The following is a 27688-nucleotide window of genomic DNA, read 5'->3' as shown; positions in this document are numbered from 1 at the left end:
CAGGTCAAGGAGTTTACAGCATCGCCAGTTCAGAGCCTTTTCAGAAGATAGAGTCAGTACTAAAGTGCACTGGCACAACAGGGGAAATATCCTGAAGAGATTTTTTGTGATAACAGAGGTGAAAAATTTAATTGCAGATGGCAGACTGGGTGTTCCTGAGTTGGAAGATCCACAATGGGTCATGGACCTTGCTTTCTTAGTGAACATTACACAGGAGCTGAACATACTTAACTTGGAAGCTCCAGGGTCCTGATCAGCGCATCACAGCAGCTTATGAAAATGTGAAAGTCTTCACCACAAAATTGAATTATGGAAAACACAGCTTTATGCCAAAATTCTCACTAATTTCCCAACATATAGATCTCTTGTGTAGGAAAAAAAGAATTGCACATTTAAAACCAGTTTGCTTTTTGAAAAACTATGTTAGTAATGGAAATAAAAATATAATTAAAGAATATTGCTCTCTCTTGTTGTACATGAACATTCATGTGGCCCTTGTATGACATGACAATACCAGCAGTGGCCCAAAGCCAATTGAGTTTGAGACCCCTGCTTTAGAAGTAATAGCAATGATGGAGAGTTTATCCAGTTTTTGCTACAGAGCTTTGTACAGTAGTTTGTTTGGAACGGTCACTATGTTCTTGATCACTGCTTTGACTAAACACCTGTTTGCTTAGATGTTATTGTGGGATAAACTGCTTTAAACTATATACTCTTTGCAATTACAAATGATAAACTTGATTTTTTATACATTGCTGTATAATTTTTTCTACCCCAGTATAAATCTAAATACCATCTCAATTTATTGAAAACTTTAAAGCTGAGTTTCTACTCTGAACAGAACAGAAACTGGACCACTCAAACCAAGGCAAACATATTTGATTCAAGAAAATTTAATATATTCTTAGACATGTCACTTCTATTAACAAGCACAGTACAGTGATCCCTCCTCGATCGCGGAGGTTGCAGTCCAGAACCCCCCACGAAAAGTGAAAATCCACAAAGTAAAAACCATACGTTTATATTGTTGTTTCATATTGTCACGCTTGTGTCACAGAAACACAGGAGGTTGTAGAGACAGGGACTTTAAAACACTGCAAACAAACATCTGTCTCTTTTTCAAAAGTTTAAACTGTGCTCCATGACAAAACAGAGATGACAGTTCCATCTCACAATTAAAAAGAATGCAAACATATCTTCCTCTTCAAAGGAGTGCGCATCAGGAGCAGAGAATGTCAGAGAGAGAGAGAGAGAGAAAAAAGCAAACAATCAAAAATCAATAGGTGCTTTTAAGTATGCAAAGCACCGCCCGACAAAGCAGCTGCAAGGAAGGGAGCAATGTGAAGGTAGTCATTCAGCATTTTTTACAGGAGCGTCCGTATCCTCTAGGCCAGTGTGCAAACAGCCCCTCTGTTCACACCCCCTCCGTCAGGGGCAGAAAATGTCAGAGAGAGAGAGAAAAGCAAACAATCAAAAATCAATAGGTGCCGTTCAGGGTTTTAAGTATGCGAAGCACCGAGCGGGAAGCATATCGTATATCACTGAGGAGTTTTATTTAATACATAATACCTGCTCTGACTGGGTAGCTTTTCAGCCATCCGCCAATAGCATCACTTGTATGAAATCAACTGGGCAAACCAACTGAGGAAGCATGTACCATAAATTAAAAGACCCATTGTCCGCAAAAATCTGCGAACCAGCAAAAAATCTGTGATATATATTTAGATATGCTTATATATAAAATCTGCGATGGAGTGAAGCCGCAAAAGTCGAAATGTGATATAGCGTGGGATCACTGTATTGCACACATTTGCAATAACAGCATAATTCTGAAAATAAAAATAAAACACAATACACATGGAATTGCCATTTAATTAGCTATACCTACCTAATAGCTGTGTCCTGAACACCCAAAACTGCTGTCAGAACAACCTGAATTCTTTGAGGACATGAAATGAACACTGTTACTACAGCTAGTTAATGAATAATGCTGACACTAATGTGTCCCTTTGATCTTACTACTTATTGTTTTAAACAGCTTGTACCTGGTGAGAAAGGATACGCATTATAGCGAATATACTTTCATGCAACTGGAATGATTCCCAGACATCCGGAGTCTTTAGTGATGGAGACTTATGATTAAGGCCACTTACAGATAAGTACACACTTGCCATATATAGATGAACTTAATTGGCAAGACTCATGCCACGCGATCCAATGTGTGCACCAAACCCATACTGCCACAACAAGCTTCTATTTTTGACAATTATCAGGAAGCAAGTTTGATCAGATAAGGCACTTTTTACAAAAACAATCAATGACAACTTTTTTTATTTTTTTCTTAGCCAACCACAATTATGTTTCCTGGTAGTTGACTAGAGTGAAACTCAAGTCAGTTTACTGTCTGCTATAACTAATTCAGAATAAGGCTGTGTTCTGACATGTTCTTTTAGCATCACTGCTCAACTCAGTAACTCAGCCGTTAAATAACTGACTGTTGAACTATAGTTACTTTGCACTAGTTATTTTGGTTTCCACTCAACATGTCTTTCATTAAATATTTCTAATCTCAGAACAGTATGTAGAGGGTTGTGGGCCATTCCCAACAGAAAAGTCATGTCTGAAAATCCTAGAAAGGTGGCCATTCATTATAGACTCAACTAGTACATTTGACACTCACCATTATAACCAAATATAAGTAACTTTAAATTTATAAACAAATGCCTTTCAGCGATTCTTTTTCTGTGGTTTGGCTGACAATAATAATGAGCCAGAGAAGTAAACAGATCAAACGTTAAAACTCTAAGTGAACAGTTACTGCAGTTCTTTGTAAGTGTTTATAGTGTCTCATGATTTCTCAATGACATTGCGAAAGTGGAAAAAAGAAAATAAATCACTATTTCATTATTATCTATGGAGATAATCATTTGTGGCTATTCAATATGGAAAAATATAGTATAGTTAAATATTCCTACTTACAAATATACCTATTGAATTTACTGAATATTTCTTTTTTGATTTTTTTTTTTTTTGAGCAGGAAAATACTTACTGTTTGGGTGGAACATTTCACAAGTAAATCTCATTTTTGGAGGGCTTAGGGGATAGTCTGATGGAAAACTCAAGATTGCTGGAAAAACCCCTCCTTCAAAACATGTATCTTCTGGACCCCTACATGAAAACACACATATAACGGCATATATAAAATCATAGAACAAATAAACAATAAGCAAAAAACACAATGACTTAGGCACTGCCGTCATCGTTTGAGTGGAATAACTGTTTGATGTACAGATTGCAGATACATAGGCATGGAATTTCATAACAGTTAAGAATGCTGACCTCATCTAAATAATTTCAATGAATAACACAACTCTAACGTTGTCAGCACTATACATTTTACATCTATTGAATTTTGTTTTGTAACATAAAACTAGAAATTTAACATAAAAATGCTTTGTTTTCCAATCATTCAAAAGACCATAAAATGTTAATTTTGTGGATTTTGAAATGTGGACTCTAAACTGTTTAATTCTTCAGATAAATTCTGCTGTTCCATATAAATGTAGGTAATTTTCAGTAATATGACAAAAGGGAATATAATGCTGCATATCAGTGGAAAACAAAACTGTGACATCCATGACATTCAGTTTGAGCACTTCTGGTATTTATAACCAGAATTCTCATTTCAATAATATAAAACTTTCACTTAAAACATAACAGGCATACTAATGAATAACAATTTTCCTTTAACACCTTGAATTGGAATGCATCAAAAATCCTTGGTTCAGGTACTTCATCACATGAAATACTAGCATGAACTGTAAATATGTGCTAACTGCACAACAATTACATTGAATGTGACTGATGTTTGTGTATTTACCTACAAAGCAGGCACAAAGGATATTACTAGTGTACTACCTTTTCTTATTGCTCTTTTATAGATAACTAGCAGAATACCCGTGCTTCGCAGCGGAGAAGTAGTGTGTTAAAGAAGGAAAGAGAAACAAAAGGAAACATTTTGAAAATAACGTAACATGATTGTCAATGTAATTGTTTTGTCACTGTTATGAGTGTCGTTGTGATATATATATATATATATATATATATAGCAAAATACCCACGCTTCGCAGCGATGTAGTGTGTTAAAGAAGTTATGAAAAAGAAAAGGAAACGTTTGAAAAATAATGTAACATGATTGTGAAAGTACAGTAATCCCTCCTCGATCGCGGGGGTTGCGTTCCAGAACCCCCCGCAATAGACGAAAATCCGCGAAGTAGAAACCATATGTTTGTGTAGTTATTTTTATATATTTTAAGCCCTTATAAACTCTCCCACACTGTTAACATTATTAGAGCCCTCTAGACATGAAATAACACCCTTTAGTCAAAAGTTTAAACTGTCCTCCATGACAAGACAGAGATGACAGTTCTTTCTCACAATTAAAAGAATGCAAATAGATCTTCTTCTCTTCAGGAGCAGAGAATTTCAGAGGGAGAGAGAGAGCTCGCTCGCAAAGAAAAGCAAACAATCAAAAAATCAATATGTGCTTTTAAGTTTGCCGCGGCATTTTTTGAAGGAGCGTCAGTATCTTCTAAGCAAACAGCCTCTGTGCAAAAAGCCCCTCTGATCACATCTCCTCCGTCAGGTGCAGAGAAAGTCAGAGAGAGACAGCGAGATTAAAGCAACAATCAAAAAATCAATAAGTGTGCTTTTGTGCTTTTAAATATGCCGAGCACCGCAATAAAGCGGCATTTTTTTAGAGGAGCGTCAGTATCTTTTAAGCAAACAGCACCTCTGCTCACAGCCCTCCGTCAGGCGAGAGAATGTCAGAGAGGGTGAGAGAGAGGCAAAGACAAGCAAACAATCAAGCTCCGCGCGGGATGCATATCTTATAGTATTGAGGAGTTTTAGTTAATATGTAATACATGCTCTGATTGGGTAGCTTCTAAGCCATCCGCCAATAGCGTCCCTTGTATGAAATCAACAGGGCAAACAAACTGAGGAAGCGTGTAGCATAAATTAAAAGACCCACTGTCTGCAGAAATCCGCGAACCAGCGAAAAATCCGTGATATATATTTAGATGTGCTTACATTTAAAATTCGCGATAGAGTGAAACCGCGAAAGTCAAAGCGCGATATAGCGAGGGATTACTGTAATTGTTTTGTGTATTTGGCGTCAGCGTCAGGAAGTTGTTTTCGTCTAGCTGCATTAGAAAATGTACCATGACGTCTGACCGCCTCCTTTTTACTGTTTTCTCACAGCTTAGATTGCTGCTGTCATAATGGGTTTGAGTCTATATATTATATATATATATATATATATATATTAGCAGTTGGAGATCCACAAAGGGGGAAAAATGAATCACGTATCATAAAGTAGTTTTTATTCCTGAGCTTTCAACCCCAACAGGGGTCTTCATCAGAGGATAATGCTTAGACATACAAGAATCAAAGGCAATATATAGCAATACCTTACAGGGGGAGGGTGAGGTTTTTGGGAGTAAGACTTACGTATCGTTTGTATGTGTGTATGTGTATGTGTATGTGTATGTGTGTGTGTGTGTGTGTGTGTGTGTGTGTGTGTGTGTGTGTGTATATGACAGCAGCAATCCAAGCTGTGAGAAAACAGTAAAAAGGAGGCGTGTCAGATGTCGTGGTACATTTTCTGATGCAGCTAGACGAAAATAACTTTGTGACGCTGCCACCAAATACACAAAACAATTACTTTGACAATCATGTTACATTATTTTTAAAATGTTTCCTTTTCTTTTTCATAACTTCTTTAACACATGACATCGCTGCTGAAGCTGGTATTTTGCTATATATATATATATATATATATCACAGCGACACTCATAACAGTGACAAAACAATTACATTGACAATCATGTTACGTTATTTTCAAAATGTTTCCTTTTCTTTCTCTTTCCTTCTTTAACACGCTACTTCTCCGCTGCCAAGCGCGGGTATTTTGCTATTTTATATATATATATATATATATATATATATATATATATAGAGAGAGAGAGAGATAGATAGATATGAGAACAACACTCATATCAATGACAAAACAATTACATTAACAATCATGTTACGTTATTTTTAAAATTTTTCCTTTTCTTTTTCGTACCTTCTTTAACACACTACTTCTCCGCTGCGAAGCGCGGGTATTCTGCTAGTATATATATATACATATACACACACACATACATATCTTCATATCTATATACATATGTATATACAGTAGATATCTACATATACACATATATATACATATCTATCTACATCATATATACACACACATACATACATACAAACATACATACAGGTATATATATGTGTATATATATGTACGTGTCTATATGTGTGTGTATAGCTTTGGTCACTGAGTGCAAGGGAAAAATATAGTCTATAAGTTATTAAACAATAAAACATTAACGTTTTAAGAAGTACAGGTACATTGAGCACTACTCGAGTAGTTGCGGGTAAACTACATTTTAAAAGACGGTATAACAGAACAGGTAAGTAGTAAAACAGCAGCTAAAATGTATATGGATCATCTCTCAGTAGTAGATTCATTTTGAAATGGATTTTGAAATGAAATTTTAGTAATTGGCAATAATGGATTCAATGAGGTTATCAGAAATAAACTTGATGCACTAGGATTAAAAGTTAAGACGGAAGTAAAAAATTTAGGGGTAACCGTTGACTGTAATCTGAATTTTAAATCGCATATTTATCAGACCACTAGGACAGCATTTTTTCATTTAAGAAACATAGCTAAAGTTAGACCTCTTATATCATTGAAAGATTCGGAGAAATTAATTCACGCTTTTGTTTTCAGTCAACTAGATTACTGTAACGCACTCCTCTCAGGATAACCCAAAAAAGACATCAATCACTTGCAATGAGTGCAAAATGCAGCTGCTAGAATCCTAACTGGGAAAAGAAAATCCGAACACATTTCTCCAGTATTGATGTCACTACACTGGTTGCCTGTGTCATTCAGGATTGACTTTAAAATACTGCTTATGGTTTATAAAGCCTTAAATAATCTCGTTCCATCTTATATATCGGAATGCCTGACACGTTATATTCCAAATCGTAACCTTAGATCTTCAAATAAGTGTCTCCTTATAATTCCAAAAGCTAAACTTAAAAGAACTGGTGAGGCGGCCTTCTGCTGTTATGCACCTAAAATCTGGAATAGCCTGCCAATAGGAATTCGCCAGGCAAATACAGTAGAGCACTTTAAAACACTGCTGAAAACACATTACTTTAACATGGCCTTTTTATAACTTCACTTTAACTTAATACTGATACTCTGCATGTTCAATTCTTCATAATAACTATTCACAGTGGCTCTAAAATCCATACTGACCCCTACTCTCTCTTCTGTTTCTTTTCCGGTTTCTTTGTGGTGGCGGCCTGCACCACCACCACCTACTCAAAGCATCATGATGCACCAACATTGATGGACTGAAAGCCAGAAGTCTACGTGACCATCATCATCAGGTCCTTCCATGAAAACTCTAAACACAAAGAGGACTGTTTGACTAATGTTAGGTAGATTGCCCAAAGGGGACTGGGCGGTCTCTTGGTCTGGAATCCCTGCAGATTTTATTTTTTTCTCCAGCCTTTGGGGTTTTTTTGTTTTTCTGTCCACCTGGCCATCGGACCTTACTCTTATTGTATGTTAATTAATGTTGACTTATGTTTATTTTTTATTGTGTCTTCTATTTTTCTATTCATTTTGTAAAGCACTTTGAGCTACATTTTTTTGTTTGAATATGTGCTATATAAATAAATGTTGATTGATTGATTGATTGAAAGGCGCTACACGACGGCTGTGGTATAGAAATTACATTTTCTATGTGAACGTTCAAATTTCTGCCTCTGGTAATGTGCCTTACCGGTATTACCAGAAATTAAAGAAAATTTGTTTTGTGTCCTCTGCAGTGTTAAGAGAGAAAGGGTTTGGTTTGGGATAAAAGGAAAAAAGGTGCAAAGAAAGGAAAGTTGCCTTTTTCTTTTATATAGTATAGAGACATGTGTTCAGTGACGTTATGATCGCCTTTGGGGACAGTCGGTGGGTCTTGTGTAGACTGGTGAGGCGTCCCTGCCATTAATCGGCTGTGATGGCACTGTCAGTCCTCCACTCGTGTGCGTGTCTTCATAATCCGAGCTGAGGACCTGATAATCGTATCGTGCAAAGAAAGTGTGAATCGCCTTAATATTATTTTGCCGTGGTGTAGAAAAGGGGTCCCGTGTTTGCACTTGTCTGGGCTATAGCTCAGGGGGAGGATGAAAAAAATTAAAAGTGCTCACTTTGATTTAAGGCAGAAGCACAGTCAGCGTCTCGAAGGCCGGCACAGCTATGCGCGCGCCGGCTGCTCGACTTTTGCTGGGTAGTAGACCCCAGTTTTTGTACACACGTTCCACAAATGACACACGGGTTTACCGGCAATGTCAGTAAACATATACTCAGCCTCCCATCGGTTTTTAAAGGCTCTATGTTCAGAATCACCTTTTCTCTTTGGCATCGTGTGGGCTAGCTTGGCAATAACTTGTAGCATCATAAGCTAGACTTGATTAACGCGGTAAGTGTTCGACAAGGCAGCTGAATCGCTGGATTATGGGATCTGTAGTTTATTGTGTTACCAGCGTTTCATATCCCCGGGCCATTAATAACAATAATACAGTATATAAAATGATCTCGCGGGCCGGATATAATTACACGCCGGGCCGGATGTGTCCCGTGGGCCTTGAGTTTGACACATATGGACTAAATAGAACTTTAAAAGAAATATTTTTTGTAATGTGATCGCGCAAGTCAGATCGAGTTGACGCACACTACAGTACATGGAGTCCACGTGCTATTGTGGTTTTGCTTGTGTGCCTCAGTAAGTTACCGTCCCCTCACTCTTACTTTTTTACCGTTCATCTAATGAATACAGTGAGTATGGCTTTACCAAAACAATCATCGATCGCGAATAAAGTATCCATTATTCATGAAGACTCAATAGGTGATCTGTCTTTCTGCGTAAACCGCATGTGTTTTCATACGTCTCAAACTAAGGGGATGCGAGGTTAAAATGAATCGAGAAGCGCGCATACTTAGTGCATCCCCTCTCGGGAATCGAACCTCGGGCGTCGGTGCTACAGGCGAAGGCTCTACTATTGCGCCGCGGCGTGTGGTTTGTCTATTTGAGCGTAGCAGTGTAATTCGTTTTTTGTTTAGCACTCTTTGGAACTGTTGCTTTTTGTCTGCACACTGCGTCAGTTCACATGAGCCACTGAATATGGTTTTATATGTCACTCGCTCGCTTCTAATTGTTTTGCTGCCTTCTTAATTATATAATGCATGTTTTCTTCAGCGCGTTTTATAGCTCTTCCTGGTTTTCTACGTAATGCGTGATTGAGGCGTGATGATGTCACACGAAACTCCGCCCCTCATGGCTTTCGAGCTGATCTCCATTACAGTAAATGGAGAAAAATAGCTTCTAGTTATGACCATTATGCGTAGAATTTCAAAGTTAAACCTGCCCAACTTTTGTAAGTAAGCTGTAAGGAATGAGCCTGCCATATTTCAGCCTTCTACCCACACGGGAAGTTGGAGAATTAGTGATGAGTCAGTGAGTGAGTGAGTGAGGGCTTTGCCTTTTATTAGTATAGATAAAATGACTGTAACTGGAATTCTGAGATGTCACAGATCACATGACAAAAATGGAATCCAAAATTCTCTCCTCAACTAAAATAGTGTTTTGTTGTTGGATTTAAGTAGAGGTGGAACATCTTTCTGTGTTTTGCACATATAGCTGTCATGCTTGGCCAATGTACAGAACATATACACAACTGCCAGCTGCCTTAAAATCTGTTGGAAAACAAGTGAATGATGGTATATAAAAATAAAAATGTAAACATGTATGTGCTACATTATGTAAAAAAAATCATCTTTGCTTTTAAAGTACTTGGGCCAAATGGTTGATGTTAGTGGTCACTGGGCATTTTATTTAAGGGTTGCCTGATGTGCAGTATATTTTTCTTAATAAAGTTGATGTAAGCATGTTAATGCATTCATACTGTTTTAAAAAATATACAGTAGTTACTACTTGAGCTGGAGTTTTAAGAATTTTATAAAAGGTCACTTTTAACAAACATTTGAAATCATTAACCAGAAACCAATTTTCATAATACATAAACAAAATAAAAATGTATACATGCAAGGTTTATTTTTAATCATTGTGGGATGACACAGCATTTGATGCAGATGCCTCACAGACACAACTTTTTAGTTTAAAATCTTGTGCCCAGTTGTTACCCATTTGTAGAGTTTAAATGTTATTTCCTTGCGTGCTTGGGTTTTCCACTGGGTACTTTTTCCACTATCCAGTCTACATTTAGTCACACTTAGGTTTGCTATATTTATTATAATGATTCAGACTTCAATTATACTGCCATTGATAGCTACATGTGATAAGCACCTCTGACTGCAGTAAATAAAACAAATTGTAAATATGGACTATTAAAGGTGAACTATGAAATGGTTAATGATTGAAATAAACTATTATAAATAAAATACTTACATAATCAAGGCTTCCCATTCAAAAAAATTTTCCTCATTAATGGGACCTGGACAATTAAAATGCAAGGAATAAATTTACTGATGACTTCTGGTAGAGCCAGAACAGCTTGCAATGAGATGGACAAATATTTACATGCGACTGTCCTGGCAATTTCATAACAAAAATGGATCAAGAAAATTAAGCTAAATAAAACTCAACCTAAAACGTGGTGCAATAAAGCAAGTCTTAAACAGTTTAACAAAATAAACTAATTCTGTAGTGCTAACATCAGTTCAAACCTGACAGAAACTCATTGTACACAAATTAGTTTGATGAACTTATTGTCAGAAAGCAAACAAATTAATTTGATAACTGTAATCTATTCTGTGCAAATATTTCTACTTATATTTCCAAAACGTTAATTTAATGTGCTTAACGATAGAATTGCTCTTGACTGAACACAGCACATCATTTACACAGTATTTTATTTAAAAAAAAATGAAGTGATAATGTTAAAAAGAAAACTCCTTGTTAAAGTCTCTTGCAATGATTTATATTAAGCAAAAAGAATTAGTGCAAAACATATTACAGAACATGATCAATTAACTTATGCATTCTATGCCTGTTTTGAGACTACACGTGCTAACATGGCTAGCGACAGCCACAAACTGCTGACGGAGCATGGTGATATCAGAAACATCTCAAACCATGATATACGCATGGCGCTGCAGTGAGTCAACATCTGGAGAGCACAGAGGCCAGATGGCTTCGCTGGGCAATTCCTGTGATGACCAGCTGACTGAAGTCTTCACCGCCATCTTCAACGAGTCTCTGGACCAGACTTCATATGTGCTTTAAACGATCCACTATTTTTCCAGTACCAAAGAACAATAACAACCCTCAGTCACATGGATAGGAAGCATAAGGACTATGTGAAATTGCTGTTCCATGATTATAGTTCAGAGTATTGTATCCTGCCAGCATGTGACCTGAATGTATGGTGAGGAAGATGATGCCTGCAGCTCACATGAAAACAAGCAGTGCAGCCCTAGTCAGTCTAAGTGGAAAGTCTAAGTATGTCTTTGGCCAGACATACTTGTCAGGAGTTGCAGAGCAGCGCACAATGTCAAGCATATTCTGTTAGGTAATGTGGAACACCGTGTCTGTGCCAGCTGTGAAAGGCATTTTAATCCTAAATTCAGTACTGCCATCCTACAATCGCAAAACCATGTCATGTCAAGATGCATGTGTCATGACTAGGGAATCCATTCCCGGACGGGTTTATCCATTACCAGGAATTCAGGAATCCCACATGTCATTCCCGGGAATCCCGGGCTGCCGGGGATGACACAGTGCACAGGCATCTCACATGTGAACGGTTTTAGAATGGCCGATACTTATTTTTAATAAAACCACTGCAATATGTTGACACCAATAAAAGTGTGCTGTAACGTGCGAGTCCCTGTCTTGCACCACAAAAATATAAGGCTAAGTCTCAGTACTTTAGCAAAACCAGCTTTTATTTAGCTTGAAACAGGAACAGCACGGTTATGTATTGTAGCGGATCTGCACACTCTCCTATACACAGACACAGCAGTCAGGCAGGGTCATGGCCAGGTTAGTGGCCAAGTAATACTGTTCCCTTGCATTTATAATGTTCCTTGCATAATCCATCAATGGCAGGCGTTTATATATTATAAAATAATATATATATATATTATTTATTTATATATATATTTATATAGCCATCTATTTTAATATATCAGTACAAAACTCCATTCAAGCATTAGTGTACACATTGCTGCCCCATGACTATACTATTGTATGGGTCTTTTCACCAAAGTAAAAATTTCATGTTTGTGTTTACAACAAATGTAAAAACCCTTTAAAACAATATACATTTTTTTCATTTGCTTGCCTATTCTGAACCTTTTGATTAAGAAAACACATTTAACAAAATACTCCCTCTTTTTACCATTAGTTCAGAACTTGTACTTGAGAGCAGTCGAGATACAAAATTTTTTTTTCCTGTTTTCGATACAGAGTGCCAATATGATAACATTAGAAGAAAAAGTATGGTTTTAGTATGAAAATTTCAAAAGTAACACATTTATATTTGCAAATATGTATGTGACGATGCTGCACCCAGCATCAATGGTAAGCCATCATAAAGTCACTTTATTGCTAAAGTGATAAAGTCATACAATTGAAATTTACAATAGTCAAATTTATTGCACAATGATTACATACATATTTTCCAATTTTCAGACATGGTTAATCCAATTTAGGATAAACCCCTAAAAATTAAGCCACTCATTTGGATGAATGTTCACCACTCACATATGCTACTAAAAGTAAACAATAAGCATGAGATAAGGCAAATACCATACCCAGGGAAAAAACGGGTGCATAATATTCAAGTTAAATGACAATATCAGAGTCCTGCTTGTACTTTACAAGTACAAATAAATTCTTACCTGCAACAATTCCCTCTGGTGGATTTAGAGTCAGTTCTGTTAAACAAAAAAAAAATCATATATGGTAAGTTACGTTTATACAGAAAGGAAGGAAAATTCATGATATGTACAAAAACGTAAATACAATTATGTTTCTTCTTTAAACAAGCCTTTTTAAGGGATTAATGGCTCCCTAAGGATAGACTGATTTTCACCACAGAAATGGTTTCTGACTTGCACCCCATCCATGAGTTCCACCTCTCCATGTTATGTGCAGGAACAGTCTCATGGCTTATTCAACTCCATTACATTGACCGACATCTTCTTTTGGTTACTCATAAAAAAATTAAAAAAATAAAAATACTCAAATACAAAACACCACACACATATACCGAGGATATAACACAAAGCAACCTTTTTCTTTTTTGATGTAGGCAACATATTGAAAATTTATCCCTATTTACCCCAAACAGTGAGGGTCTTCGCTGCAGATTATGCATGTAATTCATGGCCACCATTTTCACTGGTCATTCAAAACATAATTCAACGATTAGGACTCTTCAAGAGTGGACTAGTTAGTTAAATTATACATTTATTAAAAACTAGTATTAATTCCTCTGATTCCTCTTAAGAAATGATAAACAACCAGTGTTTAGGTAAGTGCAAATTATTCCATTAAAATTACAAGGCTGAGCTAATTCAACAACTATTGCACAGGACCTTAATCCAAAACTTAATGACTCACTCAAAAATAACAGACACCCTGGAGGTAAAAGAAAAGGAGAGAATTAAAACAAAACTGAGCGCTATTATGAACAATGCTGCACATCCTCTCTGACAAACTAACACTGAGGACTTTCAGACAGCAAGTTATTCAGCAGAAGCTTGTCATGAAACACTACTGGGACTCCTGTATACCAACAGGAATATGTCTGCATACTGTGACTATGAGAGCCAAGTCAGAACTTTTCTTTCATTTAAATTTTCTTGATTTATAGTCATTCTGGTATGTGTTCAGACCAAAGTGTGCAAGTATATCACAGTTATTATAGTTTTGCCTTTTTATATTAGTTTTTATTTCTATATTTTTTCTGACCTTACTTGAAAATTCAGTTTAGTTTTCCTACATCGTGTATTTTTAGTTTTAGTTTAGTTTTTATTTCACACAGACATTTCTTTTTATTTTTTCATCTATTGGTTTCGGTTTTAGTTTTAATAATTATGGCATGGAGCTCCTACGGAGTTTAGTTTTGTGTCACAATCAGACAAAACTGTACACTTAACAGATTTGGACATGAGTTTATTGTTAGTGGAAGCTTACTACACTACATGGTTTACTATCTGTTTTTGTTTTTATCTGATAAAAACAATCATAATCAAAACTAGATACTGAATATGAACAATTTTACACAATTTTATAATTTTTAAAATATTTTCTCAAGAAAATAATGGGGGCTTAGGAAGAACAGGGCTCTTAGACTTGAATCAGTGTGCAGACCCCACCTAGCTGTATTGAGGGAAACAAAAAAAAAACAAGCATGTAGTTTCAAGGTTAGGGGCAGTGAGACTTGAACAGACCAACATAAAGGACAGTAAACCCATAGCAGAGCAAGAGCATGTAATAAGAGTACGGACAGGCATAAAACAACAGAGACAGCATCAGAGATTAAGAACAATATACACTGTATATACATTATCTAAACCGGTTTATCCAGAGCAGGATCGCAGGAAACCTTGAGACTACCACAGCAGGTTTGGATGTAAGGCAGGAAAAATCCCTGGTATGCAATATGTATGATAAGGCTGATGTTAAGAACAAAAAAAATATGATGATTTCAATTATCTATTTTGAGAGAGAGAGGAAAAACATTGAAAAAAAGGGAGACACATTTTAAAATATAATTCTGCTAATGTATTACTTTCACAATACAGTGGAACCTCGGTTCACGAACGTTTCGGTTCACGACCAAAAAGTTCGCCAAACTTTTGCCTCGGTTCACAACCACACACTTGGTATACGAACAAGCCAGTTTCCCTTTCGGTTTGTACATGTTCAGTCTCTCCTGTACAGCGATCGAGTGAGCAAGCGAGAGAGAGAGAAACAGAGCTAGCCAAGTGCCGGAGGGGGAGGGGGAGATTGCTGCAGTGTTTGCCTGCCTATCTGCCTGCCTGTGCGGGGTGGTGGAGTTGGGGGGAGGGGACGGTTCGCGTGCACGTACTGCCTGCCTTCTGCATAGGGGGAGGGGGGGTACAACTGAGACTCTCCCTCTGAGAAACAGGCAGTACGTGCACGCAAACCATTGCCCCAACTCTACCCCCGGCACAGGCAGGCTGAGAGAGAAAGCGAGCAAGCCTCGTGCCTGCCTGGCTTTTTCATTTAACCTGTTCATTGTTCTCAGTCAGACGTGCACTCTCTTTGTGCTCTACAGTATTTCGTGTGCTTTTGCAGTTAACTATGGCTTCTAAGCAAGTGAAGAGTAGTGAGAAGAAAGTTTTGAAGAAAATTGAAATCAAAGTAAAGAAAAAAATTACAAGAGGTGGAAAAACTGTTTACCAGTTTACTCCTTTACCAATTTGAGAACCCTCGTGCTTTCAAGCAGCACAATGTAAACAAAGCCAGACTGCCAGTAATGTGGAGGGCAAACACGAAGGGTTGGGTCACAAGAACTTTGTTTTTGGAATGGCTGCATGAGGCTTTCGCTCCCACCAGCTAAACAGCTAAAAACACCAGAAACCCAAGAAATCACAAGAGAGAAAACCCCTGAAGGAAAACACTTCATGCCAGAACTCGACTCATGCAAGGTTAGTTTTCTTGGTGGTTTTTGTATTACCGATTTTTCAAAAGTTAATTTTTCAGTTTGTAGCTTGAATTGTTGCAATGTTACTTTTCTCTTTTTTCCGCTGTGCTTAAAACTCATTTTAAAAAAAGTGTTTACAGCGATCGGAATGTAAGGCTAAAATAGCGTGATCTTGGTTTTTAAGTACACTTCGGATTTGTTCTAATGTTACTTTTTTTTCCCGCTGTGCTTAAAACTCATTTTAAAAAAAGTGCTGCATATGCTGCTGACAGGGGGGGGTTGGCAGGGTTGGGGGTGGTGTGTGTGCTAGTGCTACAGAGAGAGAGAGAGAGAGAGAGAGAGAGCGCGAGCGAGTCTGCTCGTGTAGCTGAGAAGGGAGTCTGGGTGTTTTGTGTCAGTGTTATTCAATGTTTTTACATTAGTTTACTATTACACTGTGCATTCTATGGTGTAATTAACTATATTTGTGCTTAATCTTTACATATATTTACATATTTACATACAGTTCGTACGGTCTGGAATGGATTAATTGTATTTACATACAATCCTATGGGGGAAACTGCTTCAGTTCACGACCAACTCAGTTTACGACCAAAGTTCTGTAACGAATTATGGTCGTGAACCGAGGTTCCACTGTATCAGGTATTTTGAGTTGTGAATATGAACTAAAAAAAGATACATTAATAAATATAGAGTAAATATAAAAACCCATTTGTATGTTTAGTTTTTCAGCACTTGGTAGACTCTCTTCGCCTATCTACCTTTGTTTGCATTGCTTCACTGTTAAACAATGTTTTTAAAGCAAAAGTGATTGGTCAGCAACAATATGCTGATCTTGTATGATGACCTAGTCAGTTTCCCGATCAGATAGATAGATACTTTATTAATCCCAAGGGGAAATTCACAACGATCAGTGCAGTTTTATTTTCAAAAACCGGGAGTGGTCTCTCCTAGACTTTCTTGTATACTCAGATATGGGGATGGATATTTGAGGAGTAAACCGCAAGACAATGATTATATTTTTATATTATGTAAGTACATAACCATCAACAACAAATCAAATCAAATTAATAATATAGTGAACAATTACTATAAAAGTTGAATAAATCGGGCTCGGCTACATGAAAAAAAAAAAATCGAGTATGTGTTCAGGTAAAGTACCACTTCGGGAGATGGATTTGGCCCAAAAGTTAATACACATCTACAATTGTGGTGTAACAACCAAGCCACATGCCAAATTTCATCCATCTATCTAGTTGCGTTTCTGACTTATCGTGTTTACATACACAGACACACACAATTACAAAAAACTGTATTTTTGGACTCTGGGATGTCCATAACGCCAAGATTCATCAAAATATCGAGGTTGAATGTTTTCATAATTACTATACTTTCTCTATACTTCTTAAATGAGAAAGTAAAAACGATTTCTCCAGTGCAAAGTGGCAGGTGAATTGCTATCAACAAAAAGTAGTCACCTGAGAAATAAACTGAAACGTTAACTCACTCTTGATTGTTCTGTCCATATGGTAAACATTTTGTTGACCAGCACACTCTGATTTCAGCCGTTTGAATTACATCTTGATATACAGCAGGTGCAAAGAAAGGTGGCTCGTAAATTGCTTTCTATAACACATGCTTTACGCGTGTATTCAGCTTGCTCTGTTACCACAAATGCTGTATGAACAGCCGCCCTCCGTCCCCAGCCACCGTTCACTGGATGAATATGTGTGGGCAACTCGTAGTGGATAACTTTCTGTTTTAGAGTTAAAACATACAAGGATTAAAGACTAACGGCAAGTATATTCATTCAAAAACGAAAACCCAAAATATTTTAGTAAACTATTATTTTATTTCAGTTAGTCTTTCCAGCTACTTTGATAGTTTCATTTAATTTTAGCTTTTCATTTCGGTTTTGTTAATTATTTTATTTCAGTTTCCGAAAATGTTTTTTTAATAACAGTTTCAGTTTTGATTTTAACCTTGTTTCCCATTGCTATGAACTGGAAGATTATTTGGGCTCATCCAATGTGAGAGATGGACATCTAGGATGGAACTCCGATGGCAGCAGTGTTATCTAGGTTTGTTTTTTAGCTATATCTCTGAGATATCCCATATTTAGTCAACCTGGGAGGATTGAACTACAAGTATTTTTAAAAACATAAGCAGGAAACCAAGGGGTCAGAAAGAGAAGGAAAAAGTGTTGAAGTCTCAAAGTCTAAGTTGGCCTCAAGTTCAAGATACAGCCTACCAGAGACTGTGTTGGAAGAGACAAGCAAAAGAATGGATCAGCCAGGACCTCACACTGAAGCAACTGCGCTGGTTGACGATAATTGTGGAAGAAAAACAGCAAGTGAGGCAGGTAACAACAAATAATTGATCTTAGGTGGGATATTGGAACCAAGCAAGGCCACTTTATCGCCTCTGTCAACTATTACCAACACCCCCTGTGAGTCAGCTGAATCCATTCCAACAGGTTACGTATCTCTGCTCTTGGAGGATGGAAAAGATCAAAACAAGCTATCTGAGCTGAACGCAATGATTAGCGTACTTGTGGGAAAAATAGGTGATACTCACAAAAGAATAGAGAGAATTGATATTAGAATAGACAGCAGAATCGACAGCAGATTTGACTTGTTACTTCAGGAAATAAAAGATCCAGAGGTATGTTTAAACAATAAATCTAATGTAAACCTTAATAAAATTCCAGCAAGTATCACTGAAAAAAGTACAGGAAAATATGAGCAAAATTGAGAAATACAATAAGAAAACTCAGCGATCACCTGGAAGATGTTAAATGTTTACATCTCATATTGAAGTAGTTGAACAATTGACATCGGTCATTGACAAAAACCCAACTGATACAGAATCCAAATGCAAGGTGCACAGTGATGGATGAAGGATATAGAAGGACAATTATCAGAATTTAAGGTCACCCAGAAATCTGTGAAAGTCTGAACCCAGTGAAATTCATAGCTGAATTACTTTCTAAAATAACCAGAAAAGATTTCAAATTGGATTCTGAAATCGCTGCAGCTTATCACACACATGGTTTGAATGCCTCAAAACCAAGAAGCTTGATTGTCCAAATTGACAAACTACTTGCCAAAGAAAATTTGATTTGGATTCTCAGATAGAATGAGGAGACTATCTTTGAAAATAACCGCATTTGTATTTTCCCAGACTTCTCCCTTCCAACAGCTACTAAATTGCTGCATTCTACAGCATTAAAGAGTGTTTACAAAGTCAATCCCAGCTAACACAGGGCACAAGGCAGGAACCAATCCTGGGCAGGGTGCCAACCCACCGCAGGACACACACAAACACACCCACACACCAAGCACACACTAGGGCCAAATTAGAATCGCCAATCCACCTAACCTGCATGTCTTTGGACTGTTGGGGGAAACCGGAGCACCTGGAGGAAACCCAAGCAGACACGGGGAGAACATGCAAACTCCACGCAGGGAGGACCCGGGAAGCGAACCCAAGTCTCCTAACTGTGAGGCAGCAGTGCTACCACTGCGCCACCGTGCCGCCCACTACCGTTACTTAACAATACAAAATGTCCCCACAAGTTCAGAAGAAGCGTCCCTCTGACCAAACAGTGAATTTTCTTGGCTGGAATGTCAAGTGTCTTAATCATGATCTAAAGAGAAAAAAAGTATTCTCTCATCTATTAGGCCTAAATGCCAAAACTACATTTTTACAGGGGACTCACTTAATAAGAAAGAACCAATTTTGGTTGAAAAGAGATTGGGCTGACCAAATCTTTCAATCCAGCTATACAAAGGAAACTAAAGATGTGGGACTCTTAATACACAAAACAATCTCTTTTGTAGGACGTAGTACCTGCGATGTGTCATGGTGATGGGTAGTCTATTTAAATCTAAAGTTATTTTGGTAAATATCTATGCACCAAATGTGGATGATAGAGGCTTTATTCAAAATGTATTTGCATCTATTGATAATATGAATATTCATAAAATTTTAATGGCAGGAGACTTAAATTGTGTTTTAATATTTATTTATTTATTAATTTTATTACAATCAATACATAGCAATCAAGTTTTACAAAAAAAAAGAATTATGCTAAGAACAGATCGATCCCCACCCTTGAGAGAGAGAGCAAGCCAAACGGTGTAAAATTTAAGGCTTTTAAAAATACCTAAATCAACAAATTCTATGTGCTTTATGAAATCATTTCAGAATATTACTGATTAGATCCTGCCATGTTTTGAAAAAAGTCTGCACAGATCCTCTAACTGAGTATTTGATTTTTTCCAATTTTAAATAATATAACACATCAGTTTCCCACTGACTTAAAAGAGGAGAGTTTGGGTTCTTCCAGTTTATCAGAATAAGTCTGCGTGCCAACAGTGTAGTGAATGCAATCACAATTTGTTTGTCTTTCTCCACTTTAAGACCCTCTGGAAGAACCCCAAACACAGCTGTTAATGGGTTAGGAGGGATTGTGAGTCCAAGACTGTCTGAGAGGTAATTAAAAATTTTTGTCCAGAATAATGTTAATTTGGAGCAGGCCCAGAACATGTGACCTAGTGAGGCTGGGGCTTGGTTGCAACGTTCGCAGGTTGGATCATGCCCTGGAAACATTTTGGAGAGTTTTAGTCGAGACAGATGTGCTCGATATATAATTTTGAGTTGTATAATTGTATGCTTTGCATATGGAGCTTGAGTGAATTCTCTGCATTGCTACTTTCCACTCCTTTTCTGATATATTAATTGAGAGGTCATTTTCCCAGTGTCCTCTTGGATCTTTGAAAGGAAGGGATTGTAAAAGGATTTTATATATTGTAGAGATGGAGTCTAACTCCTTGAAATTGAGCAATAATTTTTCCAGCGTGGATGAGGGTGCAAGATGAGGAAAATCTGGAAGGTTCTGTTTAACAAAGTTCCTGATTTGAAGATAGTGAAAGAAATTTGTAGCTGGAATGTTAAATTTGGAACGTAATTGTTCATAGGATGCAAAGACGTTGTCTATATAAAGATCTCTAAGCAAGTTAATTCCAAATTTTTTCCAGATATTAAAACTGCATATGTTTGTGAGGGTTGAAAGAGGTGGTTCTTTTGCAGGTGCCACAGAAAGAAGCTTCTCCGTCTTAAAATGCTTTCTACATTGGTTCCAGATTCTAAGTGAGTGGAGCACAATTGGGTTATTAGTGTATTGCCGATAACGTGTGTTTATTGGAGCACAAAGCAAGGAATACAAAGAAGTACTGCAGGATTTTACTTCTATTGCGGTCCATGCCTGTGTATGTTCTTCTATTTGTGTCCAGGTTCTTATCGACTGTATATTTGCCCAGTAATAAAACTGGAAGTTAGGTAGAGCCATGCCGCCTTCTGCCTTTTGTCTTTGTAGGGTCGCTCTTTTGATGCGTGGATGTTTAGAATTCCAAATAAATGAGGTTATTGTTGAATCTAATTGCTTAAAGAACGATTTATTAATGTATATTGGTATGTTTTGAAATAAAAAGGAGCTTAGGAAGAATATTCATCTTAACAGTGTTAATTCTTCCAGCTAGTGTGAGATGAAGGGTTGACCATCTATGCAAGTCTTGTTTAATTTTTTCCATACAGACGATAAATTTTGTTGATAAAGAGCTTTATGTTTACTTGTGATGTTTACCCCGAGGTATTTAAACTGTTCTGCAATGATAAAAGGAAGGGTGTCTAATCTAATATTATATGCTTGCGAATTCACCGGAAAGAGTACACTTTTATTCAGATTAATTCTGAGACCAGAGAGCTTTTGAAATTCTGTGAGTGCTGCTAAGACTGCAGGCACAGAATTTTCTGGGTCCGATATATACAGTACCATGTCATCTGCATATAATGAGATTTTCTGTTCCAGTCCTTCTCTGCTAATCCCCTTTATCTGATCAGTATTTCGACAATGTATTGCCAGTGGTTCAATGGCAATTGCAAACAGCAGTGGTGACAAAGGGCATCCTTGTCTTGTGCCACGCTCTAGTTTAAAGTAGTCTGAGCAAATGTTATTGATGCAAACTGAAGCTTCTGGGTTAGTATACAGTAATTTAATCCATGCACAAATGTTCGGCCAAACCCAAACTTCTCCAAAATAGTAAAAGGTATTTCCATTCAATCATGTCGAATGCTTTTTCTGCATCCAATGATAATAATATTTCTGGGGTGTTTGATTTAGTTGGTGAGTATATTACATTAAACAGGCGTCAAGATTTGAAGATAAGTGTCGGCCCCTAATAAATCCAGTTTGGTCTTGTGATATTATTGAGGGAGCACTTTCTCCATCCTTCTAGCTATGATTTTAGAGAGTATTTTAACGTCGTTATTCAGAAGTGAAATTGGTCTGTATGATGCACATTGTAATAAGTCCTTATTTTGTTTTGGAAAGACAGTGATTAGTGCTTGGCGAAAGGTTTGTGGAAGAGATTGGTTATCTCTGGCTTCTGTAAATGTTGCTAATAGGAGGGAGCTAGCTGAGCGGAGAATTTCTTGTAAAACTCTGCAGGGTAGCCATCAGGGCCTGCTGCTTTTCCACCTTGGAGTGACTTTATAGCATCCAGTAATTCTGATAATGACAGAGGTTTATCGAGCTCCTCCACACTAATAGCGCCAATTTGTGGTATCTGTAATTTATCCAGAAATGCATTAGATTGTATATTGTCTTCTTTAAACTCAGTAGTATATAGGGATTTATAGTAGTCTCTAAAAGTGTACATTATATTTTTGTGTTCGATGATTTTATCTCCATTCGTGTTAGTAATTACCGAGATTGCGTATGCACTTCTTGCTTGTGAATTTGTTGCGCTAAAAGCTTATTAGCTTTCTCCATGTTCATAATAATGATGTCTGGATTTGTAAATTAGTTGTTCGGTTTCTTTAGTTGTCAAGAGGTTTAATTCTGAATGTAGAGCCTGCCTCCTCTTATGTAGAGTCTCGCTTGGTAGTCTGGCATGTTCTTCATCTATTTTAGTAATTTCGCTTTTATCTCTGCTACTTTCTTCGCTTCGGATTTATTTCTGTGGGAAAGATATGAGATAATCTGTCCTCTTAAGAAGGCCTTAAGAGTTTCCCAGAGTATTCCTGCAGAGATCTCAGGGGATGTATTTGTCTCTAGAAAGAATTCAATTTGTTTGGATATAAATTCAGTACAATTCTCGCCAGCTAATAGAAGCGGATTGAGACGCCATCTGCGGGTGAGTGTATGGGGCTTAGTAATTTCAGCTCCAAGATCATCGGAGCATGGTCTGAAATAACAATAGCATCGTATTTACAAGATTTAATCTTAGGCAAGAAGTTATTATCTATAAAGAAGTAATCAATCCTTGAGTAGCAATGATGTACTGGTGAGTAGAAAGAATATGTTCTTGAATTTGGGTTTAAAAACCTCCAGGGATCTGATAAGTTGTGATCAGTTATAAACTTTGTAATTATCTTTGCGGTGTTAGTTGCCGCCCCTGTGGAGGAAGTCTTATCTAAAAGTGGATTTAGAACACAATTAAAGTCCCCAGCCATTATAAGTTTATGAGTGTTCAGATTGGGAATGGATGCAAATAAATTTTGTATAAATTCCTTATCATCAACATTAGGTGCATAAACATTTATCAAAATCATTTTACAGTTAGATAAGTCTCCCATGACCATCACATATCTCCCTTCAGGATCCAATACTACATCTGATGCTACAAATGGTACTGTTCTATGTATGAGAATTCCCACCCCTCTAGTTTTCTTTGTAAAACTAGAATGGAACATTTGGCCAGTCCAGTCTTTTGCAGCCGGAACTGATCCTTACTTAGTAAGTGGGTTTCCTGTAAAAATACTATTTTAGCATTTAGACCTGTTAGGTGAGAAAGTACTTTCTTTCTCTTTAATTCGTGATTCAGGCCTTTAACATTCCAGCTTACGGTTAACTGTCCCATCATGGAGACACTGATTCTGAGTTTTTGGTGTCATATTATAGTCTTAACTGGAAGTGAAATAGTTTAGGTCTTAATTTCCTATTCCCCCAAGAGTTGTTGCCATGCAGCTTATTATTACGTTGATAGTTATAATTATAAAGATTGAGATGATAGATTAGATATAGATCAAGCCTGCTCTCTTTCTCTTCCCCTTAACCCCCACCCTCCCTTTTTGCCTCCCCAGGTGAGGCTAAAACCCACTTCATGCAGTCCCAGTCCTCTGACATACCCAGAGACAGAGCACGCCCAAAGCACATCAAGCCCCCATGCAGTGGCGCTTTAAGGTTAAAAGATAGAGATATCTGTTACCAATATAGTCTTTAAAAGAGGAAAAAAAAAAAAAAAAAAAAAAGAATTTTGCACTTAATATATATACATATATATATATATATATATATATATATATATATATATATATATATATATATATATATATATATATATATATACATACATACATACATATAATCTTCATCAATTTTAGTGCATTAAGATGATATCCCCAGATAATAAACCCAGGTGATGGTGTTAAAGATGTGTCCAAAACAAGCATAACAAGTCTTAATGCAGTAATAGCAATAACAGCAAACCAAGGGTATGATATTGAACAGTCTCATTTAGGGTACACATGAAATAATTAGAAAAGAAAAAAAAAGGAGGAAAACGTAATTAAGCACAATAAAACACAAACATTTAGCCCTAGTAATACTAAGTAATGATAAGTAATAAGTAAGTAATAATAATATAAGAATATGAGAATATATGCTGATAAAAACCCGTATTTTAAAACAAATAGATCAGACAGTAGATTATTAATCCTAGCTTTATCATTTACCGCCATGACTCACAATTATGTATCAGAATAGTCCCGGATCAGCTTTCTTAACTCATTTTCTGCCTCCTCCTTGCTAGCGAAAACATAGAAATGACCCTGCCATTCCACTTTCAGTTTTGCCGGATACAGGAGGCCGATTTGACATTGGCTTGCCGTGCCGCTGTTTAATATTATAGAAGGCGGCGCTTGATAGCTGTTGCTGGAGAGAAGTCAGGGAAGACGAATTTGGCAATCTTCATATATAATATCTTCCTTTTTTTCCTGAGGAGTTCCATCACCTCTAACTTAAATGATAATCGCTCAAAACGGACTATAAAAGATCTTGGTCGGGTCTGACGGTGTTTGATCAGCGACGCTGTAAGCCGCTGCTATCTCAGATTCTGCTTTAAAGTCGCCCCGATTATTTTAGAAAAAGTTCAGTTGCGAATTTCACGGGTTTAAACTTTCTCGATTCTCCGCAAGCCTTCAATTCTGACATTATACCTTCTATTCCCATCTTCTAAAGCAGCCAGTCTGTCTCCAAGTTTTTCTCCGAGTTTTTACATTCAACTGACATTTACTGCTCTTTCCTCGGCACTGGCAGCTAGATGTTCGCTATTTCGATCCGATTCGTGAATGTCTCACTAAGATGCTCCAATCGATCAGCTCAGTTTAGCCGAGTTTTTCTCAATGCGCTCTTCAATTTTACCCAGCACCTGTCGAAGTTCAGCTGTACCTCTTGACGAGCCTTTCATTTGCCTGTTGGATTTCCTGTCGCAGACATTCATTGGCCTGTTTCATCTCCTGTTTCAGTCTCTCATGTGCCTTTGCCGTTGCTTTCTCATTAGCCTTCTCGCTTTTCTTTATATCTTGCCTGAGGTCAGCGAGCAACACTTTCAGTTCAGATAGCTCAAATGTGCCTTCTTGTACCGTAGATGAAGCAGCAGACTCTGCTGAAGCCGGTGTCCCCGCTGCTCCAGTCCCGCGTGATTGCGTAACTGAAGCCGCGGACCTCCCGGCCTTTTCCAGTTTCAGGTAATCCTCTCCAATCGGCGAGCTATCCACATCTGCACTCACGATCGCACCTTCGCTCCCTTTTCGCTCTCAGCAGGCGACGATGTAGCGGACCGTGGTCCCGAGGAGTCTGTACTTTCGCCCATCTGATCCAGGTCTGTCTCTGAGAGGCCGTATCTCGAACTAGGGCTTGCTGATCGCAGCTTGGATGTAGCTTTAGTCTTCGATTCTTTCGGACCCCCCTTCTTGTTGGCCATGTTTATATGTGTTTACATATACTGTAGCGGTCCCTCTCGGGTTGAATAAATACAGGATATCTCAGAATAATAAGCAAATAATATGAAAAATAGCACCACTGCTAGCGGAGCTCCACTTCAGACGTCCATCTCTCGCATCGGACGAGACCAAAAAAATTGTGTTTTAAATCCAGACCTGGATAGGTCTTCAACTAGAGTGACATTAACATATAATACTACAAACATAACTACGCAGTTTGTAATGGATTATAATTTATCAGACCCATAGATATGGAGATTTGATCATGGACCTTCAATCACTCTGTCCTACACGTTTGTTTCATAGCTGGCATCTTAACCCCCTCTAATTAGCTGATAAGCATTGCACAGAATTCATCTCTGAGCAAACTGATTATTTTTTAGAGACAAATTCATCCTCAGAGGTCTCTGCAGGAGTACTCTGGGAAACTCTGAAAGCCTTTTTAAGAGAACAGATTATTTTATATCTCTCCAACAAAAATAAACTGGAAACCAAGAAGGCGTCCAAGGTAATTAGCGAAATCACAAGGATAGATTAAGAATATCTCAGGGCTCCACATTAGGCACTTTATAAGCAAAGACAGTTTTTGACATCAGAATTTAACCTCTTGACAACAAAACAAATGGAACAGATCATGTTTAAATTGTGACATTATTACAATGAACATGGAGAGAAGGCTAATAACATGTTAGCTCAACAAATCCATAAGCAGGAAGTTCACAACGCAATAACAAAAATTACACAGATGGAGATAAAATTATTGACAATACAAACATAAACCACATATTTAGAGTATACAATAAGCCATAATATTCTACTCAGTTTAAGGAATATACGACACAATCTAATTCGTTTTTGACACATTACAAATACCACTGCTACATACTCATAGTGCAAAGAAAGCAGACAAACCTCCAACACCTCCAATAATGTGAATTTCCCCTTGGGATTAATAAAGTATCTATCTATCTAACACTCTCAGAATTACTAGTTCCTATAAACTGACACAAAAGTGGGAAAGCAGCAGGCCCTGATGGCTACCCAGTGGGATTTTATAAAAAAAACTTTCAAATAATCTAGCTCCACTTTTATTATAAAGATTTACAGAAACTAGAGACAACACAACACTCTCAGAATTACTAGTTCATATAAACTGACACAAAAGTGGGAAAGCAGCAGACCCTGATGGCTACCCAGTGGGATTTTATAAAAAAAACTTTCAAATAATCTAGCTCCACTTTTATTAGAAAAACTAGCAAAATACCCGCGCTTCGCAGCGGAGAAGTAGTGTGTTAAAGAAGTAATGAAAAAGAAAAGTAAACATTTTGAAAATAACGTAACATGATTGTCAATGTAATTGCTTTGTCACTGTTGTGAGTGATGAGTGTTGCTGTCATATATATATATATATATATATATATATATATATATATATATATATATATATATATATATATGTATATACTGCTCAAAAGAATTAAAGGAATACTTTTTAATCAGAGTATAGCATAAAGTCAATGAAACTTGTGGGATATTAATCTGGTCAGTTAAGTAGCAGAGGGGGTTGTTAATCAGTTTCAGCTGCTGTGGTGTTAATGAAATTAACAACAGATGCAGTAGAGGGGCAACAATGAGATGACCCCCAAAACAGGAATGGTTTAACAGGTGGAGGCCACTGACATTTTTCCCTCCTCATCTTTTCTGACTGTTTCTTCACTAGTTTTGCATTTGGCTACAGTCAGTGTCACTACTGGTAGCATGAGGCGATACCTGGACCCTACAGAGGTTGCACAGGTAGTC

The 27688-nt window shown here is 37.3% G+C and overlaps 1 protein-coding gene across 1 annotated transcript in view; it reads right to left on the bottom strand.

Moving 5' to 3' along the window:
• Positions 1–27688, bottom strand: part of ube2g2 (ubiquitin-conjugating enzyme E2G 2 (UBC7 homolog, yeast)) — a 116882-nt gene that overhangs the window by 42729 nt on the left and 46465 nt on the right. Inside the window, exons 2-4 of the mRNA XM_039756267.1 lie at positions 13044–13079; positions 10588–10633; positions 3051–3169 (exon numbers count right to left, since the gene is read on the bottom strand). Of these exons, the coding sequence (XP_039612201.1) occupies positions 3051–3169; positions 10588–10633; positions 13044–13079 (201 nt within the window). The remainder of the gene's footprint in view (positions 1–3050; positions 3170–10587; positions 10634–13043; positions 13080–27688) is intronic.

The sequence above is a fragment of the Polypterus senegalus genome, chromosome 6, assembly GCF_016835505.1.
Source record: "Polypterus senegalus isolate Bchr_013 chromosome 6, ASM1683550v1, whole genome shotgun sequence".
Classification (NCBI taxonomy): Eukaryota; Metazoa; Chordata; class Cladistia; order Polypteriformes; family Polypteridae; genus Polypterus; species Polypterus senegalus.
The sequence above is the reverse complement of the archived record's forward strand: the minus strand, read 5'-3'. Positions and strand labels throughout refer to the sequence as shown.